General features: G+C 36.0%; 1 protein-coding gene across 3 annotated transcripts in view; it reads right to left on the reverse strand.

The window, feature by feature from the left end:
- RASA2 (RAS p21 protein activator 2) overlaps window positions 1-22207 on the reverse strand; it is a 112801-nt gene that overhangs the window by 15210 nt on the left and 75384 nt on the right. For 2 of the 3 annotated variants that reach the window (XM_087430462.1, XM_087430460.1), the window contains exons 10-19: window positions 20010-20166; window positions 19540-19688; window positions 18774-18888; window positions 18297-18371; window positions 17476-17599; window positions 15017-15123; window positions 11500-11583; window positions 11007-11084; window positions 7159-7232; window positions 6302-6411 (exon numbers count right to left, since the gene is read on the reverse strand). In XM_087430462.1, the coding sequence (XP_087286588.1) occupies window positions 6302-6411; window positions 7159-7232; window positions 11007-11084; window positions 11500-11583; window positions 15017-15123; window positions 17476-17599; window positions 18297-18371; window positions 18774-18888; window positions 19540-19688; window positions 20010-20166 (1073 nt within the window). The remainder of the gene's footprint in view (window positions 1-6301; window positions 6412-7158; window positions 7233-11006; window positions 11085-11499; window positions 11584-15016; window positions 15124-17475; window positions 17600-18296; window positions 18372-18773; window positions 18889-19539; window positions 19689-20009; window positions 20167-22207) is intronic. The other variant, XM_087430461.1, reaches the window with a different exon arrangement.

The following is a 22207-nucleotide window of genomic DNA, read 5'->3' on the forward strand; positions in this document are numbered from 1 at the left end:
AGTTGGAATCTCTGCTCATCTTTTTAAATCTTTCCAGTTATTGCTTTTCACTAGCCTCTCTGAAGTTCCCCCTTGCATGAGCCAGTTTGAGTCAGCTAAGGATTTCACAGGAGTTCATATGTAGATTTGAGTGCTCCTCCTTTTTATCTCCTTAATTCCCAGCTTCTCTGGCAGCCTTGAACTCTGTCCTTTGACACCTCAAGCCAATAAAACTGCAGCTTTCTGCTTGAATTTTAGCCACCTCACACTGCATAGGCTGGGAGTGCTTTCAGGGGGAGAAGCCATATAAACATAAATCTCATCCAGCACGGTTCCCATCTTTTGAGGGACAAATTCTTCAGAGAGTTGTTTTATGTATTCTGCCTAAAGTTTATGTGTCATCTAGGAGAGTTAGTCTAATACAAGCTTCTTTACTACTATGAGAACTTGTGTGTCTATTTTTTAAAAGGCAATTTCATCAGTCTAGTTGCATAAACCCAAATCTTTGGAGTTATTCTTTACTTGCCTCTTTCTCTCACTCTTGATATCTGATCCCCTAGCAAATCCTGTAAGTACTATCTTTAAAATAGATCCAGAATGTGATCCCTTTTTACCACCACCATTGCTACCAACTGGTCCAAGCTATTATCTTCTCTTCCCTGGATTACTGCAATAGCCTCTGAACTGGTCTCCTTGCCCCCTTCATTCTTTTCCACACAGCACTCCATATGGCATGAGTGATTGATCTTATTAAAACATAAGTCAAATGATGTCATTCTTTTGCTTAAAGCTCTCCAATGCCTTTCTATCTTACTCAGACTAAAAGTCTTTCAATGGCCCACAAAGCCCTATGACATCTTAGCTCCTCCAGGATCTTTTTGGCCTTGGTTCCCATTTTCCTACCCACAAGAGCTTTCTCTTGTCTCTTGAATACTCCAGGCTTCTGTTTTGGGGCCTCTGTACTGGCTGCTCTTAGCTAAGCCTGCGTCTCTACTACCCCCAATATCCACATGGCTCACTCCCTCATCATCTTTAGTTCTTTGCACAAATGCTACTTTCTTTTTTTGTGTGTGTGTGTGAGGAAGATCAGCCCTGAGCTAACATCTGTTGCCAATTCTCCTCTTTTTTCTGAGGAAGACTGGCCCTGAGCTAACATCCGTGCCCATCTTCCTCCACTTTATATGGGACGCTGCCACAGCATGGCTTGACAAGCGGTGTGTCGGTGCGTGCCCAGGATCTGAACCAGTGCACCCCGGGCCGCTGAAGCGGAGTGCACGCACTTAACCGCTTGTGCCAGCGAGCTGGCCCCTCAAATGCTACTTTCTTAGTGAAGCCTTCCCTGGCTAGATTTTTTAATATTGCAGCTCTCCTCAGTGAGCCCATCATTCTCTATTCCCCTTTCCTGCCTTATTTTTGTCCATCTCATTTATAACCATCCAATATACTATATAATTTGTTTGTTTATTGTCTATCACTACTAAACCATAAGATCCACGAGGGCAAGGATTTTGGTATGTTTGTTCACTACTGTTTTCTCCAGAGCCTAGAATAGCACCTGGCACATAGCAGGCAATCAATAAAATATTTCTTGAGTGAATGAATGATTGAATCAATGATGTTCTTTAGCTATCAAAGAAAAAATACTGTAGAGCACTGTTTGTGAAAATATGGGCAGGTGAAAACCAAGTCAACCTAAATGTATTGAAATTTATGTTTAAAACATCTTGGAAGTTTCTTCTATATTGTCCATAGGCAATATGAGCTAGAACATTTGATATCACACAGAAGTTGTGTAGGCTATATGTATGTGTGTGTGTATATCAGGTCTCCCAAAAGTAGACAATATCTAATCAAGTGTGGAGAACACAGAACGGAATTTCAGAGATGAATTTGTTAATAATCTATTATTAGTATGCTTGGTGAAAATTTTAGAAACCTAGAGCAGTGGTTCTTAAAGTAATTCAGATGATAGCATATCTAGAAGACATAGTGTTCTCTGAAGAACACCATTTATTAAAAACATTTACTAAATGCCTTAATAAAGGTAGTAAAAACACAGTCCCTACCACTGAGGATCTTAAAGACTAGGGAAAGAGACAGACAAAAGTAAGGACTGCACAGTGTGACAGAAGTTATCACTAAAGTGATAAAGAAACACAGTACAGGAATAGCTCAACTGAGGTGGCTAGAGGCCTATAAATGACTTCCATAAAGAGCTGACACTTGATCTGAGGCTTAAAGGACAACAAATTACACCGGTGAAAAAGGAAAGAAAGGGATTTCTAGGAAGAGCATATGCAAAAGCATAAATGTAAAAGAGCCCAAGTTAAAGGAACTGCAAGAGCTAGTCCGGTGAAGCAACACATGGAGAATGCAAAAGATGAGGCTAGATGAAACAGGAAAAGGCTGGAACATCAATAACTCATTTGATTCCAGCATACAACTAAGAGAACTTTTACTTGTAGAAGATGACCACATTACAATACAGCAATATAAAACCATAATCACAAGCACATAGGTCCATAAAAAACTGTCAAGGTAATCATGACTGACAGCTGATTGAGTGCCCTATAATATTCATGTGTCACACATTAATGAAGTTGTATTGAAGATTAGTTGCTTACCATTGCTTGTTAGCAATTACCTAAGCAGGCATCAAAAATGTAATAACTTATTTGAGAAAAACTCTTAAAATTAAGAAAATTCTATTAATTCCTTTTCCAGTAAATTGGGAAAAGACCATATTATTTGATTCTAAGTGGTAGAAATACTTGATTCAGAAAACTCTTGTCCAGGAAGAGGATAAAGTAAAAGACTCAATGATTCAGAGCTATGTTACAGAAAATTTGGGAGGCACTCTTTCAGACACCGAAGTCACACGGTAAGTGTAACAAGAGACTTAACCAGCAGTCTTGGCTGTCCAGAAAACAGCAAGGAAACAGGAGGTAAGCAAAACATCTGTTGAGCAACCAGAGAATCCAAAGCCCAAGTACTTCATTCATAGGGGAAAGTCCTGAAGTCTTCGATCAAAGCCATTTAATCTTATGCATAATTTTAACACACACAGTGTTTGCATTCTCTCTCATACTATATTAGCAGTAAAGAGGCGGGGGATGGAGGTGGGAGTGAGATGTTACATGTTATGGTTCACTGACAGCACGAGAAACTTAAGGTGACAGCCTGGAACATAAAGGGAATAGAGAAAAACTGTATACAGCAAACACAGGCACACAAAAAAGCACAGCAGTCCAAGGCATTTAGCTGGGGAGTAAACAGCTGCACACACCCATAATCAGTCCTGAAAACATCACTACATCAGAGCACTATGTAATAATTAATATCATCAATGACAGCCCCAAATCATCTAGAAAATGTTAACTTACGTTCAATGAACTCTTTTTTTAGAAGGCAGGAAAGCATGTAATACATTTTGGAAAAATCCATCAAAATAGTTAAAACAAAAAGCATGGATGCTTAAAATTGTAGGCTTTGGTAAATAATCTCAAAACTTCATATAATAGAGTTCATTCTCCAATGTCATTCCAACATATTAAATTTCTTAAGGCCTGAAAACAATGTAACTTCTAACGTGTCTGTTTTATATCTAGAGCAGTCTAATCATTCCACAGAATGTTATCCTCCTAAGATCTCTGATAGAACAGAAGTTCTTTAGAACTTTGGATGGACTCTGGATCTATGAACTCCCTGAAATTTAAAAAATTTTCGGTCTAGTTTTATGTGCATTTTTCTAAAAGAAAGGGTCCAAAGTTTTCACCTGATTCTTAAAGTGTTGGTTTAGATTAGAAAATGCTTTAAAGGAGGAAAAAATAGCTAATTTACTCATGGAGAATGACTAACTTACCTTAAATTTATCTCAGTGTACTGTTAATGTAAACATAACTAGCATATTATGACACCCATTTTTAAAATGTTGCTATATATGTGAGAGCACTTATATAGTATTCAACATAAGCTATAACTTCTAAAACATTCAAAATATGCTTAGCTTAAAAAATGCTCTCTGGAAGGGCGAGTATGTAGCCTAGTGATCTTTAGTCATTTGACTATCTATATGCCATAACAAATTATCTGAGCACCTAAAAATAAAATGCATTTAGTTTCTTATGTCTTACCAATATATTTGGACATATGTAGTCATTTCGCCTAAGCCATTCTAAGGAATTATGAAACAAAAAAATTTTTCTTATCACTCTGTTCTTCAAGAATCTCCACTGAAGCACTCTACTTAGCTGAGTTTACATTCTCTTGCAAGTACCCTGTCTGGTGTTTATCATTTCAGAATTTATAGCAGAAGCTCTCTTAACAGAGCTTTACCTAACTAATGGAGACTCTCCATTTCCTCCATTCCTAGTGAATGATGCTCATGGGGTGCTGAATGCTTGTGGCTGCCGGGTTACTATCTATTTAGCCTGCAGGCTTCTGTTTCCATTGGTTAGGCTGTTTTGCTTATCAAGTCTGTTGGGTTTGTTCCCAAACCTATTTATGCCATTTTTCCATGTTGTAATTATAATTTACTTAAATATATGTAAAGTGACAAAATAAGTGCCCCCTACTAAGAGGTTGATTATTTATTTGAAAATCAGGCAAGTGCTATGAAGAGCTTAAAAAAGGAGACCCAGGGGCCAGCCCGGTGGCGCAAGCGGTTAAACGTGCGTGCTCTGCTGTGGCGGCCCGGGGTTCGCCGGTACGGATCCCGGGTGTGCACCGACGCACTGCTTGTCGAGCCATGATGTGGCAGCGTCCCATGTAGAGTAGAGGAAGATGGGCATGGATGTTAGCTCAGGGCCAATCTTTCTCAGAAAAAAGAGGAGGATTGGCATCAGACGTTAACTCAGGGCTGATCTTCCTCACACACACACAAAAAAAAAGCAAAAAAAAAAAAAAAGGAGACCCAAACCCACACAAATAAAGTTGATTTATATGGGGGTGAGACAGCTGTAAAAGATGAGGGTGACTATCAAGAAAAGCTAAAAGAATTCTGTACTTAGGTTACTTTACAAGTATTTAAGTTCTAGCTTCACTTTGGAGAAAGCAACCTGAAAACTGATGCAGTAGGGGTATATCTGCACAAGAAAGACAAAGAGGAAATCCCATCTATAGATCCATATTCAAAGAAAAGATCTTGGATCTCTATCAAAAGATGGGTAAACAAATATGTAAATACAGTCATCCCTCGGTATCTGCGGCACTGGTTCCAGGACTCCCGCAGTTATCAAAATCCTTGGTCCCTTATATAAAATGGTGTAGTATTTGCATATAACCTACACACATCCTCCCGCATACTTTAAATCATCTCTAGATTACTTATAATACCTAACACAATGTAAATGCTATGTAAATAGTTGTGACACTGTATTGTTCAGGGAATAATGACAAGAAAAAAGTCTCTACATGTTCAGTATAGATGCAACCATCATAGGCCTTTCGATCTGTGGTTGATTGAATCCACGGATGTGAAACCTGTGGATACCGAGGGCTGACTGTATTTAAGATATGTATGCATCTTTTTGTTTGTTTGTTTTTAATTGACTCTTGTTTTAACTGACCTTTTTGATTAAGCGAACATCTTTGGACCCTGATCACTTTAAATAAAAGGGATTCTATGGTATGTGACCTACGATCTAGATACTAAGTTCTTGCTAAGATATCAGAATGGCCTTCTGTGGATAATGCTTTACCCCATAGGAGTAAACTTAAAAGGTAGATATTTTAAGCATTGTGCCAGTCCACTGAGGGACAAACTTTGCTTCCCTCAAGCCCTCAAATCACACTGTAGGAAGATGGCTTTCTTTACCCAGACAGATAGCCCATTTGTGCTTTCTCAGGAGGCAAACTATTAAAATTTCCATCTTGGAGTTGGCTTGGCCAATAGTCTAGAATGAATCTGATAACTGTATAGGAATCACAATCTAGGGTATGACTGTGGGAATTTTTGGCTGATATTATCCAGCAAACCACTGAAATACTCTCATTTATTAAATACTGATTTTTACCAATTTGGCTCTGCGAGTTAAAGAAAATTCCAAGTTCTGAGAGGTCCAAATGCTGTTCCTTACATATTGATTATAACAGTAGGGCTTTACCATGGATTTTTAGAAAACAGAGCATGTATAAGAAAAAAATGTAATTTACATGGTGTCACTTGTCAAATATTTATTACATTTTTAGTGTGTGTGCATCACTATGAGAAACTATAAACGAGTAACATTAGTGAAAAGGTTCAATAGAATCACATTAAGCAGCAAAAAGAAATCTTCACCGAGAACCAGGAAAAGACCCCAGAATAGAGCATAAACACAACTACCTGGCTGTTTGTGGTAGGTGAGCTCTCTGCTTGTTAAGCAGAACCACCGTTTCTTGAAATTCTTTTTTCCAATCCGAGTTCTTCCCTGAGCTCTTTTATACATTTCACTGCCAAAACAACAGATGTAAACATTTAGCTACAAATATTAAAATAGTTAATCTAAAACAAAGAACTGTCCTTTAATTTTAAAGATTTTATTTATTCAGTTTTTCCCCCCAAAGCCCCAGTAGATAGTTGTACGTCATAGGTTCACATCCTTCTAGTTGCTGTACGTGGGACTCGGCCTCGCGTTGGACGGAGAAGTGGTGCCTCGGGGCGCTCCCGGGATCCGAACCCGGGCCGCCAGCATCAGAGCGCGCGCACTTAACCGCTAAGCCACGGGGCCGGCCCTGTCCTTTAATTTTAAATGACATGAAAGGTTGCATAAGGTTATATTAAGTAAATGAAAACGTCTTTGCCGTCTATAACTGCTGCAATTATTTTGGCCATACTAAGGGAATAAAGTCTTTAATTAATTTAATACTTATAACTGTGCTATCCAGAACTAAAAGGGCCAAATGAGTGACTTTCCCCTTTAACTTCCAATGATAACACTACTTTAAGATTGAATAGTGCTGTCACTTCTTCAAAGTACTCTAATACCCATAATCTCATTACATTTACATAACAACTCTAGGAGAGTATGGACAAGGAGTCATGCCCAGCAGCATAAAGTTTATAGGATAGGGATGGTGACTTACCTGACTGACGTACTTAGGCAGTTCTAGCACAGAACAAAACCCCAGATTTCCTCACTCCCAGACTTAACATCTATACTGACACATGACTTTAATGTCTAATTTCACTAAATTTACCCTTCTTTCAGGTGCACAGGCTCACTGGTACCACCGGACTCTTTAGTTTCAGTAGATGAAATTTCATCCAAGAACTAAATGGAGAAATCAGTAAGTATTACACTTTGTAATAAGGTACATCATAAATTCAGTTTATCTTAAATGTCACGATAATATTGAGAAGTTCTTCATTATTAAGGAATACATGTAATTGTAAGTCATAAAGCAAAACACATATTTATTGTAGAGGAAGTCCCTAATTTACACTTGACAGGGATTCTAAAAAGTTTATTCTTAAGTTTCTTAAAAACCAGAATATATTTCCCTATAGAAATAATTCAATCCACAAACCCTTAACTGCAACTCTGAAATCTACAAAACTCTGAATACAAAGACGTTTTTTGTTTTGTTTTTGATTTACAGTAAACTCATTTGGGGGTATAACTTAACCTGAACTGGTGTAAGGCTATTTATAGTCTGTATTCATCCCACTTAGTGTGAATATTCATACACTGTGCTACATAAACATTAATGTGTTTGATTATGGGGTGCTATTCCAGGCCCCACTGGGGGTATTATATAATATATGGCATATACCTATTATCTTTCAAAACTCTGAAAAACTGAATTCTGAAATACTTCTGGTCCCAAAGATTTTGGATTTAGGATTGTGAACCTATATTATAGGTTAGGGATCACCAAACCATGGCTCTGTAGGCCCAATTCAACCTGCAGCCTACTTTTGCAAGGACCATGAGCTAAGAATAGTTTTACATTTTTAAGGGTCGTAAAAACAAAAACAAAAATGAAGAAGAATATGTGGCAGAGCCCTTATGCGGCCAGCACAGCCTAAAATATTTACTCACTGGCCTTTTACAGAAAAGAGTTTGCTGACTTCTATCATTTATAACTGACTTCAGACTTGAGAGAGTATTCACAGTTATGACTGAAGTGTAATTGGGTTCTCTGGAATAACCTGGAAATCTAATCACCATTTATAAACTTCCTATGGGAAGGGGTGGCTCAAGAAAATTTAGAGTGCTCATCTCTAACAATGGCAAGCCAGCCAGTGAAGGGCATTTAGTTTCATAAATATGCTACCTTGACTGGTCAAGAGCTTCCTGGCATGTGGCTGTCTCTTCATGGGAAAGGGAAATTAGTAGTTCAAGGAACAATTCTTGTTCTTAGAGAGGAATCCTATTTTGCCCTGTAAATGAACTATTTGTTTAATTCTTGTTTTTTCCTTTATACTTTTCTACGTTGTCCCACTTAGGACTTAGAAAAAATACAGAAAAAGAAAGTACATTCCAATAAGGATGATATCGAGGCACCAGTGCCTCATCTAAAGTAGAATTAATGGGCACAGCCATTTTCTCCTAAGGGCTATAGACTACCCCCTAGAACCCACACTGGTGAGGTTTTCCAATGGCATTTACTTCTAGTTTGCTGGAAGGAATGTTACTTCTAGTCTGCTTGGTAAGTGAAAGAACAAGAAAAGAGTTTCTCTCGCATTATATGTGGGTGATATAGAACAAGTATCCAAGGGAATTAAAGAAGTGTCCTATCACATCTTCATTTCTCATAGATGGACCATCCACTAATGGAGTGTAACAGACTTAATTGAATATTTCAATTCCTAGTATTTGCCTGAAGGCAATGATTTATTTATTTGACAAATATTTATTATTTATTAATGATAATTATTACATTATTTATTTGTTATATTTATAAGGAACTATGGGGTAAATACAGTTACATAAAGTGAAAGAAAACACAATAATTAAGATGGAGTATAGGCAGAGTGAATACAGGTCCCAGTTTGCTCAGGGCCATCCCTGTCTTCAACTGTGGTTCCAACATAATCACAAGTACTCCTTTTCACTCTTGAAAAGTGTTCAGGTTTGGACACTACATGATATGGTCATTCTGTTTATAGACCTATCCAGGTTACCCTTCCTAAACTCTGTGAGAATAGTATAGGATTCAGAGTTACAATCTATTTTCTTCTGGAGCAGTGGTCAATGTCACTAGTGAGAACACCAATACGAAATGAGAAATTCATAACCTTTTATAATTTCTAGCACTGCATATATCCAGATTTAGTTAGTAAATAATTAAGACTCCTCTCATATTAGGGCAAAATAGCCTACACTAGTTTAGGAGTCTAGAACCAAATCTGAGACAGGAGATGCATTATGGTGCATCTCACATGAGAATGTGAGTGGGTGACTCAAGGCAGATCAGGAGCAGACTAACTCCTGGCACCCTTAAATACTTCCCCACTGACACTGCCAACTCTACACATTCTGATTATATCAGGAAAAAAAAAATCAGATGCTGCCATAGCCTAGGTCATAAAAAATGGAAAAACAACCCTAAAACAAAAGACATCAGAATCTTGCCAACAAAAGTCTGCCTACACTGTCCCACAAATGTTTCAACACTGTCCTAAAAATAAAAGGGCAGCTTTTTCCTTGCCTATTCTTTTGAAAGACTTTCTCCTCAAAAGCCTTCAATGGTTGCTTTAAAAAATTTTGGTTGAACTTGCACTATTCTGGATGAAAAAATTCCAACTGGCTTTAATTTTTTCAATTATCATTTTTATTTACCGAGTTCCTGTAAGAATTTAAAAAGTACAAACATATATTTCAACAAAATATACTTTTGGCAATCAACTGCAAATCATGCTACAGAAATTGAATGAAATCTTTAAAACTGGGCCTTGCTAATTGGGATTCATTAAGTTAGAATTATGATATATTAGATACAGTACTTTCTCCAAGCCAAGTTTAGATGTACTTCAAAACAACTTTTCTTTACAAATTTTTAGCATTTTACAATAATGCTACATTTTGTTTAGGATGATTCAGAACTAAAGAGTTAAGAAATTAAAGATCCTTTCAAAACATTCTCAACTTCTAAGCAAGCAAGTTTTGTATGTGGTAGGCCTCATGTTAGGATAGTATATACTGTAGGCTTTTGTACATTTTATTTTTTATTTTTTTATTTTTTTAATTTATGTTATTCTGACAATTGTTAATATTTATTTTTTATTTTTTTATTATTTTATTTACTTACTTATTTTCCCCCAAAGCCCCAGTAGATAGTTGTATGTCATAGCTGCACATCCTTCTAGTTGCTGTATGTGGGACGTGGCCTCAGCATGGCCAGAGAAGCGGTGCGTCGGTGCGTGCCCGGGATCCGAACCCAGGCCGCCAGCAGTGGAGCGCGCGCACTTAACCGCTAAGCCACAGGGCTGGCCCTGTACATTTTAATTTATAGTAACTCTCCTCAGGTTACTACCAGAAGCCTATATTGTTCATAAAATGTTCAATAATTCATATGTTTTTTTACTATACATCAGGCACCATATTAAGCCTTTACCCCTAGACCAGAGGTTCTCAGTCGCAGGCAATTTTATCCCTTGGGGGCCTTTGGCAATGCTTAGAGACATTTTTGGTTGTCAAAACTGGGGGCATGCTACTGGCATCTAATTGATAGAGGCCAGAGATGTTGCTAAACATCCAACAATGCACAAGACAGCCCCTCAATCAAGAATTATCCAACCAATTGTCAATAGTGCCGCTGTTAAGAAATCCTAACTCTAGATATTTGCAATTTGCGTTACTAAGACACTGGCAACAGTAGCTGTTACTAAAACTCATTTAGGTATTTTCACAGCTGAAAAATCCACAGTTTTGTATGGGGGGAGAAAGGAAGAAAAAGACAGCCTTTTTATATTTGATGGACAGTTTAAACATTATAATTTTTTTAAACTGGGGATTGACTGGTAGGAATAATATGAAATGTTATTTCCCCAATGCTATATGATAAGAAATGTTAATATTTCCAGAGTAAAACAATCATACCTTTTTAACTGCTATAATATATCCTTCTTCTTGAAACATTTTGAAAAACTCACACATGAATGACTCTTTGAAACTTGACTAAGAAAAAAAAAAACACAGGAATTTATATATGTTAAGTAGAGAACTAAGAATATAACGGACTGTATTTTTAAACTGAGGATTAAGGCCTAAAAGGATTCAATCATATATTTCAAGAGTTATAGGGCTTGGAGCTGAATATTTCTTTCAACAGCTGTTAGATGATTATGGCACAAACAAATAGTAGGTTTTTGCATCTCCCCCTCTCAGATATATTAGTTTAAATGAAACTGTCTTCTTTAACAGGTGACTAAGACAGAACATCTATCTAAAAGACAGCTATTGCACCTGTATCTATATTATTTTTGGTTTTGCTTTGTTTTTAATTTAGAAGGGAGTGAGGGAGGGAAAAGGGATCATAGTGCACAACAACATTTAAAAGTATGAAAACAAAGCAAAGGATGTGAAGACTTACCTTGCTTTTGGACAGACTCCCCCAGCTTCCCAAAGTTTGAATGGTTTTTGAGATAAGCGTTAATGTTCTAATTGTCTGTGCATCCTAAAGAATGTAAAAAAAGACACAAAACTCCTTTTAAGTTTTCAAGAAATAGAATTTTTTCAATAAATAGAATTTGTATAAAAAGTAGAATAGAATGAATGGGCTACACTGCTCTAAAACAGTGACGCAAAAATGTTCATTCAAAACACCAACATAGTTAAAATCTAGCTAAGGATGGGCACAACTCACTGGACTAAGGAATTAAGAGACTAAAAAAGCCACATATGATTCACAATTCCTCCTAAAGTAATTATATTCAATGATGAGTTACTTTTGAAAGCCATAACTCAATCAATATTATACATGTTATTTTGTACAGTACGGCAGCTTGAATTACCTAACAAATTGTATTCACTTTTCAAATGTCAATGGCTTATACCTTATAACTTAAAACGGCAGTTTCCAAATTTTCTGTACTCAACCTACCTCTAAACATATTCAATAATTTATACAGCTTCTGCAATCAATTCTTTTCACTGTGGAAGCCAAGACCTAAATTCAACCTAGGAAATAACAAGTCACCCAGTTCATGTAGGATCTTAGCATAGGGTAACCACTGGGGTCTATTATCCAAGGTGTTTTTCAGGCCTGTCTACCAGAAAGAAGTTAAGTATAAATAAAATTGACTAAACAGTACTCCCTATTGAGTCCTTGCTCCTTTCCTTTTTTTTTTAATTGAGGTATAATTTACATAGAGTGAATGAACAGATTTTAAATGTACATATAGCCTGATGAGTTTTCACCAATCCATAAATCTGTATAACCAATTCCCCTATCACTATGTAGAACATCTTTGTTTTGGGGATTCAAATAAAAAAAATCTTTACCAAAAGACATACTTAAGAAAATTTAGATATAGAAATGCTTTAGTTTAGTTTTTGGTTGACATTCCTTAATATTTTAGTATCTCCACATTGAAAATAGGCAGTGAATGTGAAGGGGAAGAGATGACCAGGATGTTAAGACAATTCGGAAAAGAAGGACTATCTGGGATATGATCGTTATGATATACTTATGAAATAGTTACACGTGCTTGGGATATGCAAACTTGAAAAAGATCCAGCTCTTGCTCTTAAGGTATTGACAGTCCACATGCAAAGACTATAAACAGATGATTATAAAACAGTATGACAAATGCCATGACAGAGAGAGCCACAGGGTACTAGAGGCACACATAAGAGAGGCACCTAACTCAGAGTGAAGGGTTAGAGAGGTCTGCCCTGGCTGAGTCTTGAGAGGAGCTATCAATGAGAAAATGGGGGACGTGATAAGAAGGATGGTTCAACCCTTTTTTTCCCACCATGAAACTTCCCCAAAGAGTGGTCTAACCATGTCAATGTTAACATAACCCATATTTTAAAATTAGTGTTTTTTTAAAAAATTATTCATTCATGTGTGTATGTACACACATGTGTACATGCTTGAATTTGCCTATGTCTTTTAGTAGCAGGGCAGGCTCACTTTTGATATATTTGCTAGGTAAAACTAAATTCACCTATTTAGTCTTTAATTTTCTGCAATCTGATTTTCTTCTTCTCTTCTACTCTACTAAAACTGGCTTCTCAAAATTCAAAGAACTTCTAAATGTAAAATCTAACAATCTTTAACTGGTTCTTCTCCCCAGTCACTCCGTAACTTTCAATACTGGTCTTGACAACGTCATCACCCCCAGGTCCCTGGGATCATTCCTTGCTCTCAATTTGTATAGTATGAATTGTCTATACTCCTTACTTGGTACTAATTAGGTGCTAGTTTTAGATTTACGTAGGTAGTTTTAGATTATGTATCTTATGTATTTGCTCTATTTCCTCAATTAGAATAAAAGGTTCTTAAGAAGAAGGGATATAGTTATACTTAAAAGCAAATAATAAAGTTCTATGACAGTATGAAACAGTCCTTCTGGCATACTGATTGGAAAAGTGACCTAAAATACAGAGTTTGTGGTTAGAAGGACTTTTTTGCAATATCTGTTACAGGGATATGCAAATCCAAGTCTGAATACAAGGCAGGGTCACAAGCTCAGAGGTAGGAGTTCTGTTTATGTCCAGAATGCTGCTACCAGGCTTTCACTGTCCCAGAGTTCTGTACAGCTTCAGTAACATAGCCCTGGAAAAGACAGCCCTGTGAACAAAAGGAACCTGGCCCACACTCTACTCTCTAGCTACTCACAGACCGCTTGTCCTTTGGCAAGACAGGATGTGCTGCTGCCACAGCAGCATGATTCTATTCCATTCTCAAAGTTAAATGAGTGGCCAATGTCTTGCAGGTGTCAAGAGGAGGAGTGGCCTTCAGAGCCCAGTTGACTCTAAGACCCATGCGTCTTCCCTACACTGTATTAGTCAGGGAGTTTCCCAAGGGCAGGGGGGTCTTCCTCATCAGTGCACCTCAGTGTTGAGCACAGGTGAGACGCACTACAGGGGCTCCAACACCTGATTGCCAAAGAGGGAGGAAGGAACAGGGGGAAGCTCACAGACTGGGAAGATTGAATCAGAATTCTGATTTAAGCCAGTTCAAACTGAGTCAGCTCAAATCATAATTTATTAGTTGTGACCGTCGAGAAGTTACTGAATTGTGATTTTCTTATCTGCAAATGGAGATGATAACAGAATTTACCTCACAGGGTTACTGGGAGGACTAAGTAAGTTAAAACACAAAGTACTTAAAACAAGGCCTAGTACGAAGTAAGCAGCAAATAAAGTTGGTTATTATTATTATTTGTTACACAGATCAGCAACGAAAGCAATTAGATAAGATCATAAAATATCTGGACCATAAAAGGTTAAAGAATCAAAAAAAATATATTGTTATGAAAAGGAAACAGAAACATGGCAAATGTAAGCAGTTTTAAAATGTTAAGAAACATGTAAATCTATGTAATGCAGATTCAGATTTAAGCACTTGAACAGGACTTCAGAACAAAAAGATTGTATGTTTAAAAATGTTTTAAATTTCATACATTTACAATATCTTCAGGTGAATAAAAAGTAAAAAATATGGAGACACCAAACAAATTATGTTCTAATAAAAGTTTTTGTCTTTCAGAAACGAGCCTCTTCAAATTTATTTGAGATTTAAAAATATCTACAAGATTAAACTAAACCTATAACTAATGAAAAAAAAAACGCTTGTATTATAGAAATTTACAAACATACACAACAGCAGAGGGTAAAATATACTGAGTTCTCTTTGTATCCATCACCAAGCTTCAACAATTATCAACATTTTATTACTTTTCTGTAGTATCTTTTAACAATAACAAAAAATAGAATTTTCAGCCTTTTCTGAAAGACTGAAATGACCAAGAAAAATGCCCAGGAAACTTAAGTATCAGTTTTAAGAAAACATAGCTAAGTGAAACTGGCTTGTTTAATCTTTTCTTCATTTTAAGTAAAAATAAATAAAAATGGAATAAAGCTTTGAGAACAACACTTACTGGATGATGAGGTCGCAAATGAAAAGTATGAGGTGATACTACGGCTACAGCAAAGAAACGAAGAAATACAAAGCTGCTCACTGCAGAATACTGAACATGAGGGTCATCTGCAGGAAAAAAATGGTGAAATGTCATGCACAAAAACACTGAATTGAAAAACAAAGATGACAAAGTAAAAAATATTGAAAAAACATGTAAACTAAATAGGAGATCAATATTACTTGTCTAGCAAGGACTGAGTTGATGAAATGATAGTAATGGTTATGACTAAATTAAAGGAAAAAATCCTATGACTAAAAAAATCTGAAAGAAATAATAAAGAAAATGAAAGGCAACGCTGCTACGTTTTCAGAAAAATTTTAATTTGGAAAAAATACCTCTTTCCTCATCTGCAAGAAGGGACTCATGAAATTACAACAAAAATAAAAGTAGTATCTAGCACTACCTAGTGGTAATACTGAATCTCTCAAGACTAGGACAGGAGATTGTTTTCAGTTTTAGGGTATTGTTTCAATTTTCCCCTCAAAAATCTTGATAATATCAAAGGCTATGCAATAAAAACAACTGGGCAGAAATCTTTACTTTAAAAGAGCTATCAATATTCCATATAAAAATGCAGATGAACTGAAGACAACTTTTGGCTTTGATCATTCACCCAAGCTTTCATTTTAGGAGTCAACACTTAACCCAACAATCAGGTGGTAGAGAAGCAGGTGGTAAGAGAAAGAACGTCTGGATTTGGTTTGAGTTTTAACTCTTAAGTCACTCAATAGGTAGTTGCCAACAAGTCATTTAATCTGTAGTTTTTTAATTATACTTGCTTCCCACTCATTGCCTCCTCCCCTCTCCCCATCCATCTTCTCAGGGTAGTAAGAAGAACAAATGAGAAAACATGAAAATACTTTATGACAACAAAACTATCACTATTGTAGTCCACTGAAGAAATGAAGACATATCAATATTTAAGCCAACAAAAAATAGTTAGGGAGCTATGTCTGCATTTATAAAAAAATCATAAAATGTGTTTTAGATCACTTATATAAACAAGAATTCAACAGCTAACGCACACATAAGGCCAAGATCGCTGGGTAGTGCAGAGTACAGTGACTAGCAGCATGCTTTGGAATAGGCCAGGCCCAGGTGTGAGACCCTTCTCACCTGCTGGCCATGTCATGGACCTTGGGCAAGTTACTTAACTTCTCTAAAGCTCAGTTTCATTATCTACCTGAGGGGACCAGTAGTGGGTGGGGACCACCCACCTCACGTGGTGGTGTGCAGATGAGAGCAGGAGATACTGCAGGCTAGTGCTGTGCCTGCTCACTCACTAAGGATGCAATGTGGTTATCACGATCTAACTCACTATTTTAAAATATAATTTCAGTCAGCATTTCATCTTTCCATATGTTAATATCTCTGCTCCCCTTATTTTTGTTACAGAGACTAGATTTAGTATACTTATTTGAAGTTAATGGTTTATGTCTTTACTATAATCAGCAGAGACATCTAGGTCTGCATTTATCTACATGTTAGTTGGACAACTCAGTCCCACCACTTTAGCACTGGGAAAATTTAGTGGAGGGGCAGATAACGGCACACACGTGTGTGTGCATACACATGCACACTTAAAAGAACATGATAAAATAACAAAGTCTCTTCAGATGGTTACAGAAATAAACTAATAGTTTCACACAGCTGGGCAAGACCGATAATTTAAGTAGCTGCCTTACCTCCTCACCCTCCCCCGCATTACAGGCAGATCCGGAAAGATAGCTATAGCAAGTTTATTTACTTATCAGAGATGCATAAAATTAGAATAATTCCAAGTATTGACAATAGAAATAGCAACTCTTAATTTTATGAAATGTTTCTAAGCAAAGCCTTGACATAGCTGATCTTGCAAAATTAAAGTACGCAAGTTATTGATATATGTACCTCAAAATTCTATGTATATTGCAACAGAGATGTTTCTAATGTCTAAAACCATTTCTGTAAAAAATCTCTCACCACAAAAACCTTAGCATTCTCAAAATGTCAAATCTAGTCAGTTGTATGGAACTAAAAATTCTCACTATTTGAATGCATGCAAGTGGAAAAGGTAGTTGGTACAAATAACAAAGGTATTTTTGCTTATTATATTTAACAATCTCATAAGCACCTGCTATAAATGTTTATTTATACAATGTTATAGTTCTAAATTTTTGCCTTTCTTAAAAAAAATGGCGATTTTGATTTGCTCCTTGTATAAAGTTGCCATTATATAGAAATAAAACGGGAAAATGTTTTGAGATTACAAGAAAATTAAATTGGATGTTTCATAAAAAAGCTAGAACTCCTTTGAAAAACTAAAGAGGATTATATCTGTAAACCTTAAACATTTCACATAAACCAAATACACAATAAATCTGTAAAAAAATCAAACAGAAAAAAAATGGCATGTTTTAGTAAAACAAGGCACTTACTAGGAAATCTCTGAGTAGCTATTTGCCTTAGAGAATAAAAGATATCACACATTACTGTGGGGCAGCTCATACTTGACTTTACAATTGTACTGAATAACTTGTCTACATAGTAGCGCAGATTCTCCTGCAGGATTTAAAAAGGTAAAAATTAAGATTTTGACTTTTACACATCTTCAGTAGTCTTTATGGAAAAAAAATGCAATGAAAAGGAGATTCCTTAGGCAGTCACTATCTAGTATTCTAAAGCTTTGCTTCCCTTCTCTAACCTCATTCAGTTACAGGACAATTTACATCCTGACCTCATTTAATGAATTAGATGTAGACCAGCCAGATATGAGAGGTGAATTTATGGACTAAACTTCACAAGAAGCAACCAAGAATAAAATGATCCAGAGGGAAATAACTCAGATATGTAGGCACATGGACATCGTGGCACTGTTATCTACTGCAATGAAAAGTTGTGACTCTAACACAATCATTGTTTTCCCAGAAGCAACTAAAAGTATTGGTTAACAAGTCCTTGTGCCACCTGGCCTGATCAGTTTGACCCCAAAGGAATGGCCAGAATGGGGGTTGGATAACCTTACTCCACTCTTGTTACTAAAGCCAAAAAGAGACAATCAAGAACAAAACTAAAGTGAAACTGAATGAGGAAATAACATTCTAAAAACTAGACATAGGAAATGCTGCTAATAGTATGGACATTATGTAAAGAATAAAACCACTGCTTCCCTCCATGTAGCATCACTACAATATAAGTGGGAGACAGGTATACCATTAAGGCCAATTTTAATGCAGTTATAAAGAAAACAAGGACTTACCTTATTATTTTCTACATTATCTCCCTCTTTTAATTTAATAGGATCGATTTCACAGGACTTTGAGGAGTCACATATCTGGGAATTAGATTAATTTTTCATTTAATGATCTTTTCTAAATAATTTGGCAAAATAAAAATAACTATTATTTTGCTGATAATACAAATTAATTATAAGAATTAAAACTGTAACAAAGTTTAAAACTCCCATCCACAGATCAAAAAATATTTTTCATACTTTTGAGGCTAAAACAGAAATCCCATAATAAAGAAATAATTATGTTGATTATACTAAAATGTGCCCTTTGAATAAAAATCCATTGATAGAAAAGTAAATCATTTATTTTATTTCTGAAGTGTTCAGTTTTTTTCTTTCAGTAATACATGAATGGATATATCACTCCCATCCATAGATCACTTGATGAAAGAAATGTTAAAATAATGCCACACAAACTATTGTTATCAGAGGTATATTCTGTACCTCATCTAGAATAGGTTTTAATGTTACTTTCAGGTAGTGCCCTCCCACTATTTTCATCATCTCATCCAGACATCGGGTAGCCAAGGAATTTCCTCTAAAAATTGTGTTTGCATCTCTGAAATACAAATAGAAATAAGGTGAAACCAAGTGTAGTTAACAAAGGCTGTGAAATCAATAATAAGGGGATATTTGACTTTGGTCACAAATACCATTTTAGTAATTTTTACCACCCATTTAAAAGGTTGCTGCCATTAGGAATTTCAAACTTAACAAAAGTACTTATTGAAAATATAAGAAAATAAGTTAAAGAAAAAAGTAAACCATATTTATGAACTACAAAAGTGGAGTGTGTGTCTATGTATAAAATAGTGTTAGACTATGACAGGAATGGAAAGCCATCTGATTGCTTTTTATAATGTCACACATGTGCATATAAGGGTGATAGATAATGGATAAGGAAAAAAAAACCTTTCTGACCTGGTATTTTATTTGCGACATCTGAATCATTACAATAAGAAGCAAAGATTTAATAACAGGAAATTTCAATACTGAGTTAAAAAAAATCTTTCATTAATTGTTAACTTTACTATTGGTGGACACTGTTTGCTAACTTAAAGAACTGCCTTTTATTACTTGTTAAACAGTTCTTTTCAGACTACCCTAAAGAAAGGCTGATCAATACAAAAGAACTAAGATTATAAAAACAATTTGGCAAACTAAGGTCCAATTTCAACAATATATAAGTGACATTTAATATAACTCTTACTGTGTATCCTTCAAGTCTAATTCAGCCACTGCAGTGGCAAAAGGAACAAGTTTATCATGGTGCAGCAGCAGTCGTACAAGGGGCAAAACAGCATCATTTTTATCTCGACATATTTCACCCAAAATGTAAGCAGCTGAGGCAGATATCGGCTAGAATATAGAAAGGTAGAAAACAAGCAAAAAATTAGGAAACATGACCAAATGTTCCAAGACTAGCCTGTAAAAGTAATTCAAATATGTTCATTAAATATAACTGTTGTACAGAATAGTATTTCATTTTCTAAATTTTTATCAGAGATGAAATTTGGAGCACATACTGAAATCACAGTACTGTGGTTCAGATAAATTAAGTATACATATATATACTTACTGTTTTTACACAACTTGATACTCTGAAATCTTTTCCTCATCATTTACAGAATTACTTTAGCCTTTTCATATTAAATCATACACTTAAGACTTTTAAAGTACCTGAACATCTGGTGATTTTAGCAGCAAGGTTTTCAAAGGACCATAGTACTCTGAAGGAAGCACATAGTCTTCTGTATAACATATATTTAATCGAAGAGACCCCAGGTCATCAGTTTTAGATGATTTGTTTCCATTGTCTCTTGGCTGTAGCAAGTACCTAAAGTAAAAATACAATCAATTCCATGCGATGGTAACGAGCATCCAAGCTGGCGAGGTAAACCAATAGCTAAGCTATAAAAAACACTAAACCAAAAAAGTCAATGATATTTAAGGTTAGGACACTTCATATGTAGCAGGCTATTAATCTTCAGAGGCTTAAAACTGGTTATATATTGAACTAGAAAGCTATAAATAGATTTTTATCTGGGAAACAAAAAGTATAGATAATACAAAAATTAAGATCTCAAAGAGGCTGAATATGAGTTTGATTAGCTTGCAGTTTTAGAAAAAATAAGTAAAATATTTAAAATCCAGTGTATTATCAAAAGTAACTTTTTGTGTGTGTGTGTGTGAGAGGAAGATTAGCCCTGAGCTAACATCTGTTGCCAATCCTCCTCTTTTTGCTGAGGAAGCTTGGCCCTGAGCTAGCATCCATGCCCATCTTCCTCTACTTTATATGGGACATTGCCACAGCATGGCTTGACAAGCGGTGCGTCAGTGCGCGCCCGGGATCCAGACCTGCGAACCCCGGGCCGCCGAAGCAGAGTGCACACACTTAACCGCTTCAGCACCAGGCCGGCCCCCACAAATAACTTTTTACCAACTAAATTTAAGATGCGTTTAGTTGAAATAGATAAGACGTACTACAAGAAGGCATAAGTGATCTTGTTTTAAAGTAAATCCTATATGAAAAACTTTGAACTTATTTTTTAAAAAGTTAGTGACAAAGTTTATAAATAGATTTTTATATTATTAAGAGAGTACCAGTGTTGCTATACTGAAAATGTTTTTATTTGCAAAAATCAGATTTACATGAATTTTTTCAGGTAAGTAAAAGGCAATCAGGCAGGTAAAAGTAAAATATATATGTTTTATATATATATACACACACACATAAAACAGCGACAACTTTAAATAGCCAAGGAAAGAAAAATGTTTAGAAATCAAGAAAAGTTTGTAGGGCCAAAACCATAAATCTAATAGTTATTTTGTAAGACTGATTATCATGGAAATTTAAAAATACATACAGAAGTAAAGAGAGTAGTATATTGAACCCCCATGTACCCATCACCTAGCTTCAGTAATTATCAACTCAAGGCTATTCTTGTTTCAGCCACACCTCCACTCACTCCTCCCACCTCACTCCTGCATTATTTTAAAGCAATTTCCAGCTGTCTTATAATTTCATCTATAAATATTTCAGTATATATAACTATATATACAAAACTCTAAAAAAATCATCATTACCCAGTCAGTATTCAAATTCTCCCAAACTTATCATAAACAGTTTTCTACAGTTTGTTCAAATCCAACATCAACAGATTGTAAGTGGTTGGTAGCTTAAGTTTCTTTTAATCTATAGATTCCCTCTACTCCCTAGGAAATCAGGTAGTTTGTCCTATAGAATTTCCCACACTTCGGATTATGTGAACTCTATCTCTGTCTCCATGATGGCATTTAACATGTTCCTTTGCCCTTTCTATATTTCCTGTAGTATACTGGTAGTTAGATCCAGAGGCCTGGTTAGATTCAGAATTTGATATTCTGGCAAGAACTACATTAGTAGTCTTGTGTAGTTCCACCAAAAGACATTTATGTCTGATTGTTTTTCTTTCTGTGATATTAGCAGTCACTGATGATTACCACCTAGAGTTATTAATCTTCACAGGTTGCAAAATGATAATTTTATAATTCTATCATTCCTCTTTCACTTGTTAGCTGAAATGCTTTTTATAAAAGAAAGTCAGTAGTTTTGATATGTACTTTTGATATTTATCACCTATGGCTTCCCCTAATAGACTAACTTGTTTAAAAATAGAAGGGAGGAGGGGCCAGCCCCGTGACATAGTGGTTGAGTTCGTGCGCTCCACTTCGGCGGCCTGGCGTTAGCGGGTTCGGATCCTGGGCATGGACCTACGCACTGCTGACCAGGCAATGCTGTGGCAGGTGTCCCATACGTAAAATGGAGGAGGATGGAAACAGACGTTAGTTCAGGGCGAATCTTCCTCAGCAAAAAGAGGAGGATTGGCAACAGATGT

The sequence above is a fragment of the Ceratotherium simum genome, chromosome 5 (assembly GCF_057802395.1).
Source record: "Ceratotherium simum simum isolate JZ-2026a chromosome 5, ASM5780239v1, whole genome shotgun sequence".
Taxonomy (NCBI): Eukaryota; Metazoa; Chordata; class Mammalia; order Perissodactyla; family Rhinocerotidae; genus Ceratotherium; species Ceratotherium simum.